The sequence below is a fragment of the Periplaneta americana genome, chromosome 15 (genome assembly GCF_040183065.1).
Source record: "Periplaneta americana isolate PAMFEO1 chromosome 15, P.americana_PAMFEO1_priV1, whole genome shotgun sequence".
NCBI classification, from domain to species: domain Eukaryota; kingdom Metazoa; phylum Arthropoda; class Insecta; order Blattodea; family Blattidae; genus Periplaneta; species Periplaneta americana.
The window spans coordinates 50,486,332-50,510,092 of NC_091131.1; the positions used below are offsets into that span (position 1 = coordinate 50,486,332).

The window sequence follows — 23,761 nt, forward strand, 5'->3', positions numbered from 1 at the left end:
CATCTCACTCTACTAGATGGTCTATTCATAAGTATTGTCAAGTAGGCTATGGTCTAATAGAGTAAAAATTTTACTATGGAAATAAAAATTTTATGAAACATGAAAATGAACTTAGGTAGAAATCTAAATTTACTATAGTAAACTACTAGAGTTTTTTTACTACTTTTATGAAGCAGGTCCTGAACATAATCCACAGCTCGTTGTTCTGTAGTCACCTGGGTCCTGTTTCAAATTATAAAACTTCTTTTTGACGAAACAAAGGTTACAAGATTCCTTAACTGAATACCTTGTATGTTAATTTCAGATGTTCAGAAGAGAAATATCGTGGTGGGTCAAATACAGCATACTCGCCATCATCTGCCATGAGACCATGAAAACCATTTTCTCTACAGTATGCAATCACTTCTTGATGATGATCATCCATTGTACATAACTGAAAAAAAAAAAATGTACATAAAAGAGAAATAATGACTTTTCGTAATGCTGGTACAGTTAGCAGTGGTTGCTCGTGAATTACGGAGTAGGGGGGCAATTATGAATCTATCTACCTACCTACCTATTATCTATCTATCTATAGATCTATCTATCTATCTATAGATCTATCTACCTACCTACCTACCTACCTATCTATCTATCTAGTCTTAATGTTCTCTTCCACAGAGCATGACCAATGAATGCTCTTGGGTATTTCCCCCTCCATTATATTTCAAAGAACACATTTGCTCTCTTCAAAAAACAGAAATATAGTTAAGTTCCTAACTTAACATTGGCACAGTTGCTAAACAAAATAATTAGTTGTTACTCCATTATCACACATTCTGTTAATTCCTGCCATACATCTGTGATTCTCTCTCATCACCGTCTGTTTTTATTGAAGTTTTTATCTTCCATATTTTCTTCAGTTCTTCATTTTTGTTTCTTGTCCATAATAATTCTTTAATAACAAATACACAAACAAAAAAATAATGTTTTTTCCATTAAAATTGAATACTACAATTCAAGAAATTATGGAATATTGTAGGTCTTAATTATAATGTATCAGCACACCATCACTTATTCCCCAAACTCGCGTGAACACAAAGGAAGATATTCGACAGTATAGGGAAAATAATTTGTTCTATTTCTTTTAAGTAAGAACCCTAAACCGAAGTTGTCCCCTTGGCCTAGAGCACTAGAAGATGCTGCTTAGGCAAGAAATGTGATCTACAGTGTGGAAGTAATGTAACTGCAAATTTTAACAGCCTATTCCTTGGACAGAGTACAACAAAAAATTCTAATCCCATATTAGTCCCAAGTGAATACTTTTCTCAGAAAAAAAATTTTCTCCTAAATGTTAACATTTTTACCACTTTGCAGTTTTTCAATAAAGTGGATGGTTTCCTTACAAATTAAATGAAAAGATTATTACATATGATAATTTCTTACTATCAAAAAAACAGGGTGTGTCTCATACACCAATACTGAGTTTGTGATTGGGTCATAGCATTATGGGAGTTTTAAAATTGAGACAGTGGTTAAATCATTTAAGAATTGGTGTGTGTCAATATTCGGATTTGAAGTTAATTTGATTTTCGAACCACTGCAATTCCTTAGTTTCTTACGAAATTCTACAATGCCTTAGTTTCTTACGAAATTATCGTATTTTGTAACATACAAGATGCACTTCTATTCTTTGAAAATAGATCTGAAAAAAAAGGGTGCATCTCATAATATGCTGATACTGAGTTTCTGAATGGCTCAAAGCTTCGTAGGATGCTCTGAGACAATGGTTAAATCATTTAAGATGTGTGGCATCAGTAATGCACTGGATGGTATGCAGGACAATTTGTTGCACGAGGACTCAAATTTTGATTTAACCTTTGAGATGTCACGCACGTAAAAGTTATGTAATGGATTGCACATGGTCTAATTGACCGTTCGCAAAAAATGTAACGAAATTGGTATTTTTCACTAACGTTTATTGATCAAAACTTATAAAAACATTACTTCAGTGTTAATCTATTCATTACAATTGTTAGCGTGAGATAATTCAATGAACTAAAAAAATCTATTCATTACAATTGTTTGTGTGAAATAATTCAAAGAACTACAAAAAAAAAATCCTACATCATAATTTCTAGATACGAATATGATTCTTGTGAATCTACTGTGGAAAACAATGTACTATACATCTTACAAATCTTACACATCTTTACTTCAGGATTAGCATAAGCAGTGCATGTTGATTGTGTATGTTCTCCACATACAGTAGCGTGCAAATTAATCCGAACAACGTAATTACTTATGCAAAAACACTCAAACGGGATAAAAAAAGGATCTAAGACATACCTCAGTAATCTATGTGGCCTCCCTTGTTCCTAATAACAGCTCTGAGACGATTTGGCATGGATTCCACTAATTTCCCACAAATATTCTTCATTTCTTCGCGAAACCATACACCAATGAGGGCAGAAATCATCTTCACCTTTGTAGAACAATCCATTTTTTGCATTCTTCTTTTGCAAATTGACCACAAGTTCTCAATGGGGTTAATGCCTGGCCAGGGGAGTACCTGAATATTCTTCTTGTTGAAGAATTCTGTAGTTTTTCAAGACGTATGGCATGGTGCCAGATCTTGTTAGAACACACCTCTGCCATCCGGAAATGATATTTGCAGCTGGGGTACGATTCTGGTTTCCAATAAGTGAATATATTTGTCAGAATTCATCATTCCCTTGATAGGTATTAATGCTCCAAGCCCTTCATGTGTAAAACAACCCCAAAACATTACTTTAGGGGGGTATTTGGGTGCTTGTTGGAGATGAGCTGCTGTTACTTTTTCGGATCCTTTCCGTACGTAAGAAACACGGTGGCCGTGGACCTCGAAATGAGACTCATCGGAAAAAAGTACATTCTTCCAGTCATTCACTGTCCAGTGTTGATGTAATTTTGCACACATTAAGCGTTTTTTGCACATAACAGGAGTTAGCAGTTGCTTCTTAATAGGCTTACGAGCCCTTCACCCAGTTTCCAAAAGTCTACGCCGCACTGTTGTGACGTGAATATTCGCCCCAGTGGTAGCCATTAACTCGCGGATAAAGTTGACAGCGGTTAGTTTAGGATTTAACTTACTTTTCCTGACAAACGATCATCTGCAGGTGAAGTCTTCCTTTTCCGGCCACAGTTTCCTTTTTTCTGGGGTGTGATGGATCCAGTCTCCCTGTATCGTTTTATGATCGAATTAACAGTAGCCAAACCGATGTGACATTCTGCAGCAATTTGCCTCTGTGTCATAGAAGAATGCTCTGCTAATGTTATAATTTTAGACCGTTTTCGTGGAGTTGTATCCATTTGTGAAGACGACAGAATGTACACAGGATTGCAGTATTAAGTCTTCAACACAATGAAATGCTTATAAGTACAAAACGACAGGCAATATGTCACATATTATAAAAAAAATAATGACAGACCTTCAACAATGGAATTACACGTACTACAGATGTCAAAGCGGTATGAGCAGCTGTAATGCCAACAATGACAGAAAATGTAAAAATATGTCGTGTTCGGATTAATTTGCACGCTACTGTACATAGCAGCCACACACACTTGATCTTTTCTTGGACTTACAATTTCTTTTCCACTCATAGAGGTGACACATTCCTGGATCCTCTTCTTCTTCTTCAGATGGAGGTGGTTTTATTTCTTCTACAGTTTCAGTCATTTCTCTAATATTTATCTTCAGTTGACGTGGCAGATACACAAGTTGCTGTCTTTCAAGTGGATACTTCTGCACAACTCTTTGCTGAGTGTTTGTAAGAATTTCCTTTGAACCATGTCAAACTGACCCAAGATTGTGTTTCAGTGTAATGAAAGTACTCACTCCTACTGTTCAGTAGCATGAAAAACAGAGTTAGAGGCCAGCTGTTACTGGTTCTTGCTACTGAGTACCTAGACTTGTACTGGTTCACTTTGTCCATTCCTTTTGTTGAGTTATAAAACATCAACATGTAAGACTTCTTAACTGCCCAGAGTCTGGGTCAATGTCATCAGTACATTGCATTGTGGACAAGAGCAATACTAGGCTACTTCTTTTTCGAACAGTAGAGATTTTTCTTTGATGAATCCAAATATACTGTTTTCCATAGAGCAGCTTTGTAAAAATAAAGGAGGCATCTCCTTTTTATTTCTTCACAGCGTTCAAACCAACATTAACTTATGAGTTGATAGAAGATCATCTGCAAGGGGCACTGAAGTGAACAAGTTGCTTGTGGTGACGTTTCTCCTGGATCCACTAATTGGCTGCACCATCCTGTTCACTACACTTTTGGCAGAGGTATCCACTTGATAAGGCCAGCTGGTTGCTTATCGGCGTAGACTTCCATAGTCAGAGTATAAGAAGTTTTCGCATACACTAGAAAGAATACCTTTATCCCATATCTTGGCCAGTTTGTCTTTATAAATTGTATGGAACTGTACTTTTCTCTAAAGGACTGTAACATCTCGTTGATTGTGACATACTCACTAATAGTATAATTATCAGAGAATTTCTGAACTATTGTTCGAAAAGAGATTGAATTGGAGCAAGCTTGTCAACTATTCTGTGCTCTTGTCGAATATTTGAATCGTCAAATCTTAAGACTGTGATCAGGAACTCAATTCTTCTCACATTCTTACAATTTTATGAAATAAGGAATGCCTGTCCCATCATTAAACCGAAGCTCAAACAGGTTCACAAGAGCTGCTCTCAGTACTCCAGCCATATAGAGAGAAGAACTATGAAAGCTTCAATTTCAATTCTCACAGTGTTATGCACATCTCTAGGACGATTGTAATTTGGTCGAATTTTTTTAATTCTTTGATTAGTGAAGTTAACGATTTCATCATTGTTAGCATCAGTAAAAAATAATTTCCAACACTCTAATGCAGTGGATGCATTTCTTGTTACCAATTTTACACTAGGCAAAAACCTTATTAAATTATGTTCAGCAGCAACTTGTCTGTTACATGGTGGGCAGTACATATTCCAGTTCGTTACTCCATCTTTTCCTATATACACACTTATATTAGAAGACAGGTAGTGAGAATAAAATAGCACGTTGAAATAAATGTATGCAGTATATACACGAAAAACTACAAATTTCAGAAGCTATACAAAATTTATACGTCAAGTCACAACTAAACTGGCTTGCTTTATGAGTGGTGCATGGTCAAAGCTACCGGGCCTGAATGGAAACAGTTACAAATCATACTGGCCAATAACAAAGCACATGACAACAATCAGAACTTATTTTGGGCGAGTCGAATGAAAGGTACTGAAGGTGAATGCCGGAACTCAAGTAACCTTGAAGCAGAAGTTGAAAGTTTATCACGCAAGGTCGAAAAGACAGTGCACGATCTCTGAAGGGTTAAAAGAGGTTTCAAGGAACTCTTCATTTAGATCTGGAAATGAATTTCTGAGTTTTGGAAGATTAAAAGGTATTCTTTCCTAGTTAGACTAGGTATTAGATGAAAAATAAACCTATATGTTACTTTATATTTTAAATATTGTAACTATATTATTATTGGGCCTATCATAATTTTTACTAATAACGGGTATTTGACTGTTAGTCATTCACCAATTTAAAGTCAGTTATGTAGACCAATTTACAACAGATCCAAATGAATTTGTATGGACCCTGCAATTTGTCGTCATTGTTAAAGTTGTAAAAAAATTTGAAATCCCCAAGTTTTCCTTCTGAATGCTGTTCAGTCTCTAGAAAAAAAAAGAGTACTAATGATAGAGGAGAAAAATGGAGACAATATCTCATTCTGAAATTGGTTTGTACCTGAATAAACCCCAATTCTTTTATGAACAAAATTGTACTTATTATAGTCTATACAAAGAGGACTTTCAAATCTCTCTTGACTTGCGTAATTCTACTGTATATAACCTCTCTTCATAGGAAGCAGTCCTGAATCATGAACTGCGGGTAGTTGTAATCACTAATTCATGCAGAACTCAGTTAACCATAACATCATACTATTTATAATACAATAATACATGCTCTAATTTTTAACAGTAATACCAATTTCTATTAATTAGTAATATCACTCTCGTAACTTACAAGGGAACATTCTCTCATGGTGAATTGAAAAGGCGGTAATGCCGCATATTTTTGGAAAGAGGAGGCAGCAGGTGAAATTTTTCCGCCTGAGCTGCATAGGAACAAAAGTTATGGGACTGTAAATTTAACAAAACAGTCTGTGGCAAGTGACTCAATGTGCGCACTTAAAGGTTAAAATGAAGTTGTTTCTGAAGTCACTGCATTGCAAACGAGATATTGCAGCTGTTGTGCCTTTTAAATAATACTGCGTATTATTGCTAGGATGCGATCACCTACTTTTATTACAGGAAGGTAAATCTTTTTCGAGCTAATTCTGGTGTTACAGCTACTCTTACGTTTCATTTATGCCATATACAGGATGGATCCGAAAGTTGTGGTTCAGACGGTGGTGCGGGAGTTTGGCACCAGTGACGCTAAACCGTCAGTCGTATTCATCCGGATGTTTCTTCAGTTGAAGAATGAGTTAAAAGACGAACAGGAGGCCGTGGAAACGTACATGTCGCTCTTATTGATGAAACACCAGATTTGGACGTGGAAGATGGTTAGCAAGATTATGGTGACATAGAAGACGAACTAATGAGACGCCAGAAAGTGGAGGACGCTGAAGAGACGGAGACATCGCGTCGTCGCAAATCAGCACATCTTCTTACATCCCTCTCCTAAAAGAATCAAAACCTAGTCGACGGCGATTACGAGCAGAAATCGCTCGACTATACGAACGATACAGTCAGTGGAAAGAGACGATCCTTCACCTCTGTAAAAATAATCGATTCCTTCTCATCACACAGAAGATGCTTTACGATTACGATGCAAAAGTGAAGAAGAAGAAGAAGAAACCTGGAATGGCAGATAATAATGCCATGGTCCTGCAACATTTCAAAGAAATGTCGAGTACGAACACTGTCATACATGACAGAACTATCAGGCTTTGGGGCATACAAGTGAAGGCTCAAATTGATCCTGACGACCGTCTTAACTTCAGAGCTTCTGACTCGTGGGTATTGAGATTCAAGCAGCAGAATCGTACCGTTTCTCGTTCTGTGGCGCATAAAGTGAGTAGAAACTTCGCAGGAAAGAGACAGAGGTGAAGCAGAAATCAGACAGTTTCGTGTCGAAGATGAAGCAGTTGTTCATCGATCGTGGCTTCACTCTTCGCTAGATCCTCAACACTGATCAAAGTCGATTTGAAAAAAAGAGATTCACTCCGGACGAACCCTGCGTTTCAAAGGAGGGAAGAAATTTTATCTCACAATAGTATCAGAGGCTGCGACAACGTACGCCAGTCATTTCCATGGACGGACAAATCTCCTCGCCAATGTATCTTCTGTCAGCTGATTCACAGAAAATGTTCCCTAAAAATAAACTTGCTGACTCATATAACATCAAATCATATGCTTCTGATTCAGCGAATATGCAGAAGGCAAATATGAAGGACATACTTTCGCAAGTATTTTCACCCAGAATTTCTTCATTGCATGAAGATCAATATCCATGTTTGCAATTCAGATGCACAACAGCTGAATATCTCGTTTGCAATGCAGTGACTTCAAAAACAACTTCATTTTAACCTTTGAGTATGCACATTGAGTCAATTCCCACAGACTGCCATGTTAAATTTAAAGTCCCATAACTTTTATCCCTATGGAGCTCAGGCGGAAAAATTTCACCTGCTGACTTACTTTTGCCTCCTCTTTCCAAAAATATATGGCATTACCACCTTTTCAATTCACCATGATAGAAGGTTCCCTCGTTAGTCAAATGGAATACATCCTTCATTTGTAGTGATCTTCCAAATCTTCAGTTTACCTTCAACATTCAGGCATTCAAATATTAGAGTAGATGTACATTAGAACAAAGAGAAATATCTTACCACACTGACACTGAGATGTCGCAAGGCCATGCGTAAACATGTTCTCAGACACACAGGTGCAGTCCACCAGACTTTTGGTGGAGGTGTGCCTTTAGTGTTGATATGTTTTAACACCTGCAACAAACGAACAAAGTATTACTGAACTAAACTCTGTGAACATTTACATTAGATTTAGAATGATGATAAAGTATATGTGTAAATATATTGACTCTTTGCGAACTCTTTCATATGCAATATTGTCAAACCAGCTTTGTACCTTTCACATGTTAACAACTTTGCAGAAAATAACAGAACCTTACAATGCCATAACCTGAATCAAATCAGTTTTATACCTTTCAGATGTTAACAACTTTGAAGAAAACAATAGAACTTTACAATACCACGACTTGAATCTTATTTTCCCCAGTACAACTATCACAGGCTTTCAGAGACACGTGTTCATTTAAGAAGGAAGCTTGGCGAGAAAACTGCAGATAAATTTAGTAAGAGACCACCTCATTCACGTGTCAAAAATTTGCTACACGTGCCCCTAAGTTTTCCCATCAAAGGAAATATTTTTTATCACAAATTCATTCAGAATTCGACCATAGTGAAACTGGAGAAGACTAGCGGTCATTAGTTGGGGGCTATACCAAATAGGATAAGAGAATTACAACATCAGAAGAAAACAATGGTAAGGCAGTCGAGAAGTACAACTGATCCGGGGAGCAATGGTGAAGGAAAGGCATAATAGCAAGAAACAATATAATTTAAGGAGTTGGTGTGGTGGGGAAGTAATGAGAGAAAAAAGAAAGAAAAAGTAGATAGTAGGAAGAGGGGGAATAAAAGATGTCAATGGCAAGTGGAGTGAGGGGGTTGGAATAAGTGTGGGTCTCAGTAGTGGGTCATCACGAGTATGAGAAATGGGGGAGTAATAGATGGGCAGTGGGGGGCGGGGAATAAGAGGTGACAAAGATACATTTAAAAGGAACATGAGTGGAAGAGTGAATTAAGTAATGAGCTTATTTGTATAAATTGCTATGTAGTAATGTGAGATGGCACTGTATGCAAAATATTGTGAAGTACCATCTCACTGAAAGAATTGCTTAATGGTAAATTTATTACATTACATTACAAATTTATTCCTCTCCGTCACTTTTAACCATAAATCTTGCAACTAAAAGCAGATATGATTATTTAATTATAAAATACAATGTTTGATATCTATGAACCCTACTTAACTGGCAATATGGAAGATTCAATTTCTGAGATCAGTAAATCAGAATTAATTCTCCACAATGGCAGGTGAGAATGACTATTTAAAGAGCTGAAGTTTTACATGGGAGAGAAATGGGCAGCAAATTTTCCCTTGATCCCTTTCATTAAGGAATCATATCCTTTTACATAGTTTAAGTCTGTAACATGGGATCCCACATTAATTTGCCTAAATAATTTTTTTGCTATGAAAAATTTAGTGCATTTAATTAGCTGGATTTAAGTTCTCAAACATAAAAACTAACAGCATTTATTGTAACAACTTTATCACTGAGGGCAATGAGTTCTATATAAGTCTCTTGATATATGTACAAAATATTTAACAATAAAAATCCAAAATGTTCACATTCGATGAATCCATAATGTACTGCATTTATTCCTCTTTATGGATCTCGAAACCATTGAAACTCAGAGTTAATAAAATGACGGCATGATAACAAAGAAGGAAAAGTAGCATAGGAATGAAAAGGAAGATTGGACTGAGGATGACTGAAGAAATACAGTCTACTCAAAGTTAAATTTTGCCAATACCACTTCCTGCTTCAAATATCTCACACCTTTCCTTCAAATGACTTTCACTGCCTCTAAATAACGCATAATGAAATTATGACGCACTAAATATTCAAATAATGTTCTATTTACATAGGAGAAACAATTTTGTGGACAGAAAGCCATACAGAGCTGTTCTACACTGCATCATAGATTACACTTTATTTTGTCTTCTATGAAGTGTTCGCAGACAAGTGATCTTGCTATGTACTCTATGTGAAAATGACTACACTTATGTGAAATGACAATTCCATTACCTCAGAGTGTAAATATAAATTTGTCATAGATTAAAAGACAGTAGCAAATTTTCACACTCTCTCTCTCTCCCAAACCAACACTTTATGATATTTCCTGTTCTCACATGTGAAAAAGAAGCTTTGTGTAAGTTCTCTTCAACACGAAGTTATCATGGCTACAATGCAACCTACTAGTTTTTCAGAAGTGTTTTCATAAATTGTTGGTGTTTTCTAAAGCCAGGTGTTTGACAATAAAGTCATTTGACCTCTTGCACTCCAATATTTTTTAAAGATATTATCATGGTCAGCCACTGAAGCACAGATTTTGAGGTGTTCTGAATCCATTTCTTGGTTTGAGTTGCACAATGGGCAGTTAGGGGACTGATATATTCCAATCCTATGTAGGTGTTTGGCCAAACAGTCATGGCCTGTTGCCAATCTAAATGCAGCTACAGACGATTTTCGTGGTAAATCGGGAATTAACTGTGGATTATGATGCAGAGAGTTCCATTCTTTCCCTTGAGATTGTGTTATCAAATTTTGTTTGTTGAAGTCTAAATATGTAATTTAATAAATCTTTTCACAGAGTAATACGTAGATTTAGTAACAGGTCTGTAAGTAGCAGTGCTGCCCTTCTTTGCTAAAGCATCCGCATTCTCGTTTCCCAGGATTCCACAATGGGATGGTATCCATTGGAATACAATTCCTTTATTGAGTGTTATTAATTGAGAGAGCATTTTAGTTATTTCTGCTGTCTGAGATGAAGGTGTGTGTCTAGAGACTATTTATAGAATAGCTGCTGTGGAATCTGACAATATAACTGCATTCTTAAATTTATTGATGTGGCATAGAAGATTCCTAAGACTTTCACTTACTGCAATGATTTCTCCATCAAAACTTGTTGTTCCATAACCACGAGACCTATAAAGTGAGAAGAGATAGCACGTAACACCTGCACCTGCACCTTGTTCCCTGGAGATTGTCTCTAAAGACAATTGTTTCATTATTTCAGTGTTTACTTCTGATTTCAATATTTCTTCTGTTAAATTTAGATTATACTCTATATTTAATAGAGTTAAAGGGTTTGGTTTAATTTGTAAGTTTTCTTTTAAATTCGGGATATTGATTTTCTGTTTTAGTTCTTTGAGTTTTTCTGAGTTTCTAATCTACAGAAAAGACTGTATGAATGCCAGTTGTTTCCTGGTAATATGATAAGTTTTTCATATTGAATCAGTGCTTTTTCTTCTATTGTCATTTTGATGTTAATATTAGTGAGGAATCTCATGGAATCTATTGGAATTGTTTTGATTCCACCAGTAATGAGCCTGAGAGCTTGCTTTTGAACATATTCTATTTCGTTTATGAAGATGAAGTAAATTTCTCCGCATTATGTCAGCACTAGCTGTATAAACATTTTGTATGTAGTGTTCAAAGTATTTCTAGAGCATCCCCATTTCTTTTCTCCTAGTCTTTTCAGAATGGAGAATCTTTTACGAACTATTTCAGAAATGTATTTCAACTAGTTGCTCCATGTTAACTTACTGTCGAAAACACTCCAAGATATTTGGATTCATAAGTCCTAGGAAGGTGTAGGCCATTGTATTGGATATTGATTTTTTTTTAAGGTCCCTGCAAAATTTCTATACTTTTCATGTTAATTTATTTCAGTTATATGTTTTTCGTTTATATGTTATGCTCACTTATATGATCATATTTTAAACTGTGGAGGTACAAAACCTGATTTATACATTCTAATTCGTTGTTGCTCGAAATTAGGTTTGCCGTGAAAATACTGAAATGGACTGCTGAGCATGCAGGATATACTTTGCCGCAAGTTGCATGGCCTTCGTGCCAAATGCGTACAGCCCACTCGACCTAGTAAGCGAATGCTCTGTGTATAGTCATGACACGACCTAGCAATTCGCTCACTGTCACTCGAATGGAAAGAGAAGATTTCAAAGATTTCTAACAAAATGAAACTTGCATGAAAAGAGATCCCAAGCTAAAAATAACTCAAGTCATGTAGCTTCAAATGACTACTCATGATCCCACATAAATTCGGGCAAGGAAATCTCATAATATTTCACAACCTTGAATATCATACTCCTCGAGCAAACTGAGGAAAGAAAGAGATGTCTCCAATCAAGATATTTCACATTTACAAGCAGCATACGTTACACCCTTCCTATCAAACCAACTACAAAGAAGGAACTTTTGAACACGTTTCTGTTTCTTTTGCCTCAATACAAGGAGTTTTATCAAAGTCTGCCAGTTGAAAATTCGATCTTTGTTTAATGTGTTATGTTAAATTCTATAAAAACATAAAATTCATTTTTGATCTGTTCCTTGTTAATAAAAATTAGCATTTAATTTTTATAGTGATAAATCTTTCACATTTGATACATCTATGTAATACTTCAACTACTGCAATAAACTTAAAATGCAGTATTTTAGAAAGTGTGCATATATTTCCCATTTGTTACTTGTTAGTGTAACAACGTTGTATATCACTGCATATACAACATTGTTACATGGAATATTATTTACTTGCTTTAAAATGATCTCTTTGTTTAAAAAAATCATAAAATTTATAGAAGCTAATAAATGTTAATTTGCATCATACTTCACTATTTGATCAACAACATGTGACACACCTTTCGGCTTCTGGTTAATTTTTAGTGATTTCTATAAACTTTTCTAAATGTAACTTACGTTATTACAGTCCATGCTTCAATTATTGGTTAATTCTTTTGGTTTAATTAAAGAAGTGCAATTATTGAAGTTGTATTCATAAAATCTGTCAATATAAGAAAAAAATGTTATTACGTCATTCTTGTAGTTAAAAATATTCTTATTTATGAGTGTTGTCAGAAATGGACAAGAAATTACAAATGAAAAGTGTGTAAAACACAAGACATCACGAACTCACAGTGGCCGTTTCTGTCAGTTGTTTCCCACCATATCTCGTAACATAAATACAGAGTTAATTTAAATTAGTTCGAGTCTGAGTGTTTGTGTGCGAATACAAAACACACTCCAGTTTTCAAGATAACATTTTGTAAAACTTAAAGGTGCATATTATAATTACGTACACATCAATACAATATGTGTTCATTGTTAAGGTGTGGTCGGTTTAGAAATTTCTGGAAATTCGAAGTTGCCCATTCTTGTTTCCGCACTTGCTAGCTTCAGTAAATCAGTTATGTGCCAGTGGGAGAATCAATTCAGAGAGGGAAGAGAAGTATGCAAGTATGTGCAGAGGGAAGAAATGGAGCATTTTAAACAATGAGGATCCAGCTCCAAAGCTGTGACTGCACTGAATTCAACTATCCTAACACCCCTCCAAACTAAAAATATTTCAAAAAATGAGATAAGGTTGCTGGTTAGTTTTTGAATTCCAGTGAATGGAAGAAAGAGGGAGTGTTTTTTTTTTTTTTTTTTTTTTTTTTTGGAAAAATAATCACATATTATTTCAGATGTAAATAAATTAAATGGCATTTCACCTATACGTTTTTCTCTTCACACCCCCATAAAAACGTAAAACTGAAGTTTTACTGTAATATTCTTCTTTCTGAATTACAATAAAATGGGGTGATTAAGGACACAGGTGGTAAATAGGCACGAAGTTTTATTATATTTTATTTCTTTGTGTCAAAGATTAAATATGAGTGTTTATGTTTTCATTCATAATAAGTGAACAAATAAACACTCTTATTATTATATTTACTCTTTGACACAAAGAAATAAAAAATAATAAAACTTTGTCCCTATTCACCCCATTTTACAGTACCGTTTTTTTAACACTTCAAAACTTCAGTAACTGTGAGTCTTATATCAGTGATTGATTGCTGAGGTGTCCATATATCCATTCAATTATTCTGCACATAAGTGTATGTAAGAAAGGGAATAAGACCCACAAAAATATTTCATACCTGATTAATTTTCTTCCTCACTTCCTGTTGAGATGCAATCCATTCACCCATACGCTGCTGTTCCAAGCAACCATTAAAGAAAACTGCAAGTTCAATGTGACTTGTTTGTACAGTTTGTATTAGAACAGCGAGAAACTGGACCATGCGATTCCACTGTCCACCACATGCCCAATCTGAAAATGATTATGCAACATATAGTTTAAGCCCCCTCCTCAACAAGATAAAAGTACATAGGGCACACATGCACACATACGCACACGTACACACAAAAAAAAAAAAAAACAACGCCCCACCATTCTGTAACTTTTAGTAATGATAAAAATCCTGATACCACTCAGGATTGAACTCAGGACATTTCAGTCCATTGTCAGTTGCTCTGCTAATTGAGCTACGCAGCCATATATATTGACTTGCAGTGCATACAAAGTGATTCAGGAGGAATATAAACAGGGTTGGGGAAAAAAACCAGTTTAATTTAAAAAATTGAAAAAAAAAAAAAAACAGATATATATATATATATATATATATTTGCTTTAAACAGTTTTTATAGCCTACTGTTTTAAACAATGCCATGAAATAGTATCTATCTCATGCCTACCCACTTCACTTGCGTGAATTGGGTTCCGCATATTCAGGTAGATAGCAGGACTGTGACCCATTTTCAATTTATATACCACTTCAGCAGGCCACGCTGTATGAGATGTGTTATCTGTGAAGAGTTATATTGTTGTCGTCATTAACTAATGCTGAGTTCTTGGTATTACACCATTTCAGCAAGCCACGCTGTATAAGATGTGTTATCTGTGAAGAGTTATACCGTTGTCGTCATTAACTAATGCTGAGTTCTTGGTATTAAAGTCATTAACTCACTTGCTCTCCTATATTATTTCTCATACAGTGGGTTTAGAGGATTCTGATTCTGATCCATTTCTTTCTGAAGAGTACACAATGAAGAAAGTGATGAAAAAAAAATTACAATTTTTGACAAATAGTCATGCCCTGTGAACAGTAGAAAGGATGCAACTGCACTTTTCCTTGGATATTAAGGAATTATATTTTGTACATTGAGACTGTCCCAGCTTTTATAATTTGAAATTTCATGGAAATGATCTTACACCTTGATATTTTGAAATATGAAATGCGCACAAACTGTGCAGGAGTGTGTTAGTAGATTCCACTTTAGTTCTTGCTGTATTCGATTATTGGTTTGTCAAGCTTCTTGCACTGGGTGATGTGGTATCGATCGCAGGTTAGGTCGCACAGTTCACATATACACTCTGGATTGGGATCGTGGTAAATGTTTGATTTGCAGAGCTTGTGGTGGTAGCCATGTACTGCCATGGAGGTGACAAAGTGGCGAAGTTCTTGATCCGTGTCCGTCCACGATCGGTTTACTATTGCTTCCGTTGAGTAGAACTCCAGCCATATCTCATTTCGTTTCTCTTCCCTTTCTTCCAATAATTTTGCCCAACAGTTTGTGGCAGGCAGGGAGAACTGATATTTTGGGTTGATTAATCTTTTAACTGTTGAAAATGATAAAGCTGACATGCTTTTTTTTTTTTTTTACATTAAAAACATATTTTATACAGAGTTGCCAGATGGGTATTGTAAAAATTCGCGAAATTCCTGATATTTTAAGAAAAGTTCTAGAAACCAGCATTTTATATATTTTTAATTTATTGCGCTGTTTATTAAACTAAATATTATTATTCATAAAATGGATATCCTAAACGAAAAAAAATAATAAATTTTATTAAACTTAAAGGCGAGTTTCATAAAAATTTTCAAATTTACGTCAGTTTAATTACGTATATTTTGCTGAAGATTTAGCATCTATTAACAGTGAGAAATAATGTTTTACAACATTATAAAAAAAATAATTAAATGTAGTGTTTAAAACTTGTTTTAATCAATGGATATTGTTTTAAACAATTTTGAACACTTTGCTTAAAACTTTTTGTTTTAAACACGCCAAATTTGAATATAAAATACTCAGGATAATGTAGTTTGGGTTAACTTACATCGATTTAATCTGATATACTTAATGTCCAAAGTGTAACAGAGATACTGAAGGGTAACCTTTTAAATGGAAAGAGGCATTATACACGTATTTCTAAGTTTTAAAACATTTTTGTTGTTGAATAGTGATGAGGTTTAACTAGTTTCCTCCATTTTCTCTCTTGCTTCTCAATACAGTCCTAAAACTTCTTGGTGAAGTTTTCTTCTGTCCAGTTTAAGGCAGATTAAATGGTGTTGTTTATTTACAAGTTGACCAGGCTCGTGTATTCATGCGTATGATAAGCAATCGCTCATCTTTACACCAGAGCTAAGTGAATCTTGGAGATAAGGATAGTTTCTTTCTTTTCACCAACTGATAAGCACAGAAATAAAATACAGTAAACATATAGAATAGAACTTTCATCAGTACACTCTGCATGGGAGTACCAGAATGTAATACTACTACGGCAAAGTTACGTTTTTCTACAGTTGTAGATACAATCTCGTAACATTAATACAGTACCAGTATGGTAAGTTTCAATTTAAACAAGTTGCTATGTATGTTCTCCTTTAGCAGCTATGCATTTTTCTGCTCTGGTGCATAGATGCAGCAATCATAGCAATATGTGGTTTGCAACAACAAAAATTCGTTTGACCAGCTATTCTCTGGTACTGACCCTGATCATACACAGTTTTAGGTCCAGCTGCAGGAAAGCCGATCAGATATCATCAACGATTAAGGAAAGTTTGACTGGCCATCAGTTCTATATTCGTTGCAAAAAAAAAATCAGTATTTGATTGATCAGATTCATTAGATCGAGATTTTTGCTATTAGTGAGTGATCATAAATAAAGTGTATGTTGTTTATAGTGCAGTTATGGCAATTTATAATAGGAAATAGTTTAGGTAGGTAGATATATTTTTCTAAAATGACCTAATAGATTCTTCTGATGAAATTTTCGAACAACGTGAAGAAATGCAAATCAAACTTTCAGGTATAACTCCCTGTAAAGTTGATTTGAACAATTTCGAGGGATAAATTGTTCTGGGGCCGGGTATCGAACCCGGGACCTTTGGTTTAATGTACCAACGCTCTACCAACTGAGCTACCCGGGAACTCTACCAGACACCGATCCAATTTTTCCCCTCTATATCCACAGACCTCAAAGTGAGCTGACAACCGTCAAGCAACCAACATTGAGTGCACACTAACTCCGTGTGACTTAAATTGTGGCTTTCTGTTAACGAACAGTGACAATTTAAGTCATACGGAGTTAGTGTGCACTCAATGTTGGTTGCTTGACAGTTGTCAGCTCACTTTGAGGTCTGTGGATATAGAGGGAAAAATTGGATCGGTGTCTGGTAGAGTTCCCGGGTAGCTCAGTTGGTAGAGCGTTGGTACGTTAAACCAAAGATCCCAGGTTCGATACCCGGCCCCAGAACAATTTTTCCCTCGAAATTGTTCAATGTGAAGAAATATTCGGTAAATATTCATAAGCAATGTCTGATGTTATGTGGTGAATGATGTCGTGATTTCAAAAATCAGGAACGAAAAATAACAATTTTTTTTTCTGCATCACCCAAACACCATCCATCTTATTTTCTACAACATTCATAAGGCCCTCTACTATGTTTCATAGGTAGGTTAGTTTACATTAGGTCACAGTGGCTATGGTAGGGTTAGGACAACCCTTTGCATGTCGGCCACAGAGGCCTATTGTGCACCTCTAAGTGTATGTGATGAATGAGGATGAGGGTGTACCAACTCACCGGCCACATGTGACCCTCATCCGCTCACCCAATGGGGGCCTTCTACCCTCTCCCGCTCTAAGTTCACCCTGTCAAGGTGACCAAACAGCACAGGATCCATTGCATCAGCACTTCCAAGGTATCAAAGCGCCCTTGGAAGTGCTCTTAAGGAATTAATCCTGGCAGAGATATTGGGGAAGGTTGGGAACTCAGAAACAATTGTAGAGAGGATGCCCCCTCCCATAAGCGGATGAACACATGCGTCTTGACCTGAATATGGCTACTGAACGAGATGAGAAAGATGATATAAGAAAATCTAAATTCTTTTTCTACACAGAAGGGGAAGGGAAAATGGACCATAGCAATGAAAATTCAAACCCAACACCCAGCATTTGCCTTAGTAACCGTGGAAAACCACGGAAAAACCACAGTCAGGTTGGTTGGTCCAGGAATCAAACCATGGACCTCTTGAATGCAAGTCCTATTCGATATGCATGAGCCAATGTGCTCGATAATGTTTGATAAGAGGGCTCTATCATAACAATTATCAGAAAAATTTGGCCCTTCACATTTTACTTTACAAAAACAACAAAACAGCAAAGCATTAATTTGTTTTCTTGATCAGTGTCCATCTGATCTATTTGTTTCTCATGCAACACAATGAACAATCAAATCAGACATCAACTGATTAGTGATCAGGGGCTGATTTGATTTACATTTCAGTAACAGGGCCTAAGATCTTCATGTAAACCCATACAATGAAGTGAAGAGGAGATAGATCTGGCGACCTTGGTGGCCATTCTCATGGTCCACCATGACTCAACCAGCAATCAGGGAACCAATGATACAGCTATTCCCTTATGCTTTGAGTGTAATGTGGAGGACTTCCATCATGATGAAAATATACATCTGACCTCTCACCAAGAGCAGAAGTTCTTCAAGTCCCACTGGTAACTAATCGGGCAGAAACACTTCATATCTGCCTTCTCTCAAATTCTTCTCGAACAAAAATGGGCCAATTATCATTTAGTAAGACACACCATACATTTACCAAGAATTACCTCTGAAAATGACTAATTCTTGTCATGTATGGGTTTTCTGCCAACAATGTGTGAAAATTTCTGGTATTATTTATCTCGCACCAAGTAAAGGAGGCTTCAGCTGTGAACATAATCACGCATTAACAGTTCATGATAAGCAGTGATCCAATTACATAAATTCTACCGATGAACATAGTTCTCAGGTTTGAGATGAAGTCTCGTCATGAAACCAATACAGGTGCCCTCCATGCAGGATTCGCCACATACATGAACAAGGCACACCAATACATGAAACTATTCTACCAGTTCCCAGAAATGGACTCCTTTATACTATTTGCAGTATGCTTGTCCATAAATTCATATCAGGTAACTTACTGGTTCGCTTTCCAACCTCAATGAAAACACCTGGTAGCTTACCAGTTTCAGATTAATATCTGGTAAACACTGAAAGACACATGGCTAGATGGAACTCTTCGATTAGAAAAACATTATCCATATTCCTCTACAGCAGCCAATGCACTGATATCACAAAATCCATAAACAAAAGGCATATCTGCATATTCGTAACGCAAATACACAAATGGCACTGCAAGACTCTAACACAACACAAATTTAATGTATTCAACTCAAGAATAATACTGTATACTTACTGATGAATTAAATGCATTGTAAAAACACAATTCAACTGAATTAAATGTCAAGTGAATGTGAATTCAGTTATGTTTTTGAAGCTCAGAAGTTGCAATGCCCTGGCAGTGCCATGTGAAAAGACCTGCTGTAGCAGATTAAGTATAATACATGGAAACCGCAAGACATTCAAATATCTTTCCTATCAATTTCTCCCCAATTGTTCGGACATAAATACATAGGGTTAAATTGATGTAGTTTAACCCAAACTACATTATTCTGAAGTACTGTATTTTACATTCCTCCTGAGACATTCTTTTGCAGATCTGCTGTCTACTTATGAAGATGGAGTGTATCTTACATCTGACAGCTTAATAAAATGATATAGGCCTAGTTATAGAGAGAAACAGCAGTGATTTGCCTTTGATAAAAGTTTTTTTTATAACAGTCAACTGAAAGATCCAGTTCGTAACAAATTCAGTGTAAGTACCCCTCCTACTTTCATCCAAGAAATGATTCATGACAGCAACCAACAGACTTCTTGTGCTTACTCTAGTATTCTCATCACCTAATAGGAAAGCAAGCTAAGCTCTGAAACAATGTTTTTCAGATTATTTACAGCTATGAATATAGTCAAAGAAAACATCCTTCTAAACAGAAAATACTAAATAAATACATTCATACCTGAGAAATAACCTCCATACAATCTATCCAAACAACATTCACCATCCACGACGAGACTGAGCTTATTGTTAGCAGCATGCTGAGATCCACCACTCTTGCCACCTCTTTGTTGTTGCCGTGCCTGCCTCTGAGCAAATCCATGTGCAATACGTAGAAGATCCACAGGAACTGATCCACCTGTTACTTGTGGTCCTTCAAGAAAACTTTGCAAGTCTTGCACTCCCATGTTTACAAAATTAATTTATACTGTATTTTTTTTTCAAACAGTCTTTGGATAAGCTAAGCCAGATCTCTTCTCTCAGACCTATAAGACAAATTGGAATAAAATTTTAATCATAGTACCCTGCTGCATACTATCTTTTTTAATCTCTCCAAGAGACATTAGATCATAAAAGACAGTTCTACCATAAGACAAATATGTTGGCCACCTAGTACTCTCTAGATACTAGTTAGGCCCACAAAAGGATATTATGACAATTTGGTATCCTATACTAAGCAGGGCTCTACACAAGTATATAATTGAATCCTTTAGTTCCAAAACCAGCCATCTGCATTAAGATTTCTTAGTAGAGACATAAACCTAACCCAACCTTGGTTGAAATAAAACAAAACTGTAATGCCACTAAAAAAAAAAAAAGTCCATATTTTAATCCATATTGAGTTATTTAAATTAAAAATTTGGAAATTGCTGGTTTTGGAACTAATCCATGTGGATATGGCTGGTTTTCTCACAACTACATAGCACTGGAATTGTTCACAGTACTTTTCTATTACATCAGAAAGTTACAAATATACTATTTCATAAGCCTTGCTGTCTTGCAGCAAAATTAAGACCATTCTACACAGTCTCAGTGTTGTCTACCATCGTTTCACAACAGTCTTCATTAACATTACCCTTACCATCAACATTACTAATAAGCCTACAAATACTCTTTATTACCCAGACATGATACATGGATAGAATTCACAATATATAAGGTAGAAAATGAAAATATTGTTTATAAAAAATCATTATCACAAACATAATCTTTTATCTTATACAGGTTATTAAAAGAAAGTATTCCATATTTGGCTGCAAAAGGGTATCTGTCGGATACAGGGGGGAGAGCCATTAATCCTTCTCATTGAAGGCTTTAAGGAACCAACCTGGACAAATACCCAATGTCCCATCCCTACCTTCCTGTGGTGCAGCTGTTAGTAAGCATAATTTTACGAGCTGAACTAAAGGGAGGGGCTACTCATCCATTAGCACTGGTCAGCTTGATGAGTTAATGACTGAATTTGGTATAATTTTCCTCTATCCAATATCTAATTCCCTCTTTACCCTTTCCTATCCAGTCGTCTGACTGAACTCTTACTTTCTTCGACCCCAATGGCATTAGAGCATTCGAGGCCTAGGGGTTCATTTCCCTTTCCTTCCTCCTCTTTCTACTTTTCTGTTCCTAGTGCTGACCTGCTATGGCACTAAAATCGTCCTCCAGTGGCTTAAGGAGGGAAAGCTGGTGATCAACAAGATCTCCCAGCTAGGTCCAATGGACCTGTCGACCAACAGCAGGTGTGGTCCTCCTCTGGGGGTTGTGTGTGAATGAAGTAGCCACCAAAACGTTAAAATATGGTGTTCACTTAAATCGGCTACAAATTGCCATTTAACTCCAATATGAAATGAGTACCATTAAGGTAAAATTATCCGGAGGTAAAATAGTCTCCCAATCGGATCTCCGGGCGGGGACTACTTTAATGGTACAGAATCAACTAAACATCTTATAATGGAATGCTGGCGGATAACATCAACCAAGAAGACTGAACTAGCCAATATACTCCAATATACTACAGGAGTGCGTCATTAATGCCTGCCAGCACATCTGAGACCAACAATGACTGTTTAAAAGAGTGTGTGCTTCCCTAAGACGTAGGCAGAAGGATGCATTACTCTGAATGGATATCACATTGAGTACCTCCTATAGCTATGGAGAACAAATGCTCATAGCTCTTAAGGTATGAGTTTTAGGACCTATGTCAGACTTTTTTTCTTGTTTTCGTGCACACTACATCCCCTCAAAATATGGAATACGTTTTTTTAACATCCTATATATACTCAAGTGCTCTAAGTATCTTTATTACAGTGTTCAAAAACATTTTCACAGAATGCAAGGAATTTTTCCTGTCAGTCCCAAAATATGTTCCTAACAACTTGCCAACATTCCTAAGCTTCAGGAAGTTGACATGAATACACTTATTAGTAACAACTCCTGGTGACACTTTTCAAATCATTCTCTCTCTCTCTCTATTAACATTAGAGAACAAAAATTCGCTTCGGCGACAGGAATCGAACCTAGGTCCTTGGTTCTATGTACCAAGTGCTCTCACCATTGAGCTATGTCGAAGTTCAATCCACAGAACCGAATCGAACCCCTCTCCTCCAGTGTTTTTCCCTTTGTGGCCTGACTCCAAGTTGGGCATTTATGCTGACATTCTATATTAAGCCAACTGCCATATACAAGGAGTACACTCAGTTGAGTGACTTGGTGGCCGGGATTCCACAGTAATATGCACAGTAATCTGTACAGTAATATGCACTGTTGCTCGAAGTATCTACGTAAAGATCATTACTTTTTGGTCCTACAGAATACATCTATTATGGTAACAATTAAGTTAATATTAAGAGGAGAAAAGTTCGCTCTGACGCCAGGGATTGAACCCGGGTTCTTGGTTCTATGTATCAAGCACTCTCACCATTGAGCTACACCAAAGTTCAATCCATAGCACTGGATCGAACCCCTCTCCTCCAGTGTTTTTCTCTTTGTGGCCTGACTCCAAGTTGGGCATGTATGCTGACATTTTATATTATTTGTATAATGGTAGTTGACTTAATATAAAATGTCAGCATACATGCCCAACTTGGAGTCAGGCCACAAAGGGAAAAACACTGGAGGAGAGGGGTTCGATCAGTGCTGTGGATTGAACTTCGGCGTAGCTCAATGGTTAGAGCACTTGGTATGTAGAATCAAGGACCCAGGTTCGATCCCCGGCACCGGAGCGAATTTTTCTCCTCCATAACAGGACCAAAAAATAATAGTTTTTACGTAGATCCTTGTCTCTCTAGGTTACACTTCCGTTGACTACAAAATCTGACCTGTAATGTTGTTGATCTAATACTGAGTTCTTGGCAAGAAAGCCATTAACTCTTTTGTTCTACAATATTTCTTACACACAGTGGATTTAGAGAAATGGGCTGTACACTACTGAAGATGATTCTAATCCATTTCTTCCTTAAGACTGCACAATGGACAAAGTGGTGAAGAAATAATTCCAGTTTTGTTCAAGTTGACCTGTAATGTAATTCTCCCGAAACTAGAATGGCGCCACTGTTCTCATTTCTCCAAAATGAAAACTACTTTGAAGGAAAAAACTTGAAATGCCACTATCCTGCTGGTTTTGTAAAGTCTTCAGCCATTGATTTCCGTCACAAACTACACATTGTGTCCCCAGAAGAATAGTAATGCCACATCCAGAAAAATTTCAACATACTTGCTTGAGTCAACTATTACAATATTACATGCTTCACATAGCCAGTTTTGGAACTAACAATATATAGTAAAGGTCAATTCAGGAAATAACCCTACAATTTCCATCAAGGTTGCCATTGAATGCGGCTAGTTTCAAAACAGATCATTTCAATATCAGGCTACAAAGAGAACACCTCAGATTTTACGTTTTTATGATAAAATATTTTTATATA

At 36.3% G+C, this 23,761-nt stretch overlaps 1 protein-coding gene and 1 non-coding gene across 3 annotated transcripts in view; both read right to left on the reverse strand.

Moving 5' to 3' along the window:
- Positions 1–23,761, reverse strand: part of LOC138714900 (constitutive coactivator of PPAR-gamma-like protein 1 homolog) — a 94,095-nt gene that overhangs the window by 66,485 nt on the left and 3,849 nt on the right. For both annotated transcript variants that reach the window (XM_069847161.1, XM_069847160.1), the window contains 4 exons: positions 20,023–20,326; positions 13,925–14,097; positions 7,954–8,067; positions 287–433 (listed from right to left, as the gene is read on the reverse strand). In XM_069847161.1, the coding sequence (XP_069703262.1) occupies positions 287–433; positions 7,954–8,067; positions 13,925–14,097; positions 20,023–20,248 (660 nt within the window). In that variant the 5' untranslated portion in view covers positions 20,249–20,326. The remainder of the gene's footprint in view (positions 1–286; positions 434–7,953; positions 8,068–13,924; positions 14,098–20,022; positions 20,327–23,761) is intronic.
- Positions 16,966–17,049, reverse strand: TRNAN-AUU (transfer RNA asparagine (anticodon AUU)). The gene has a single exon. It is a non-coding gene; the product is annotated as a tRNA-Asn (tRNA).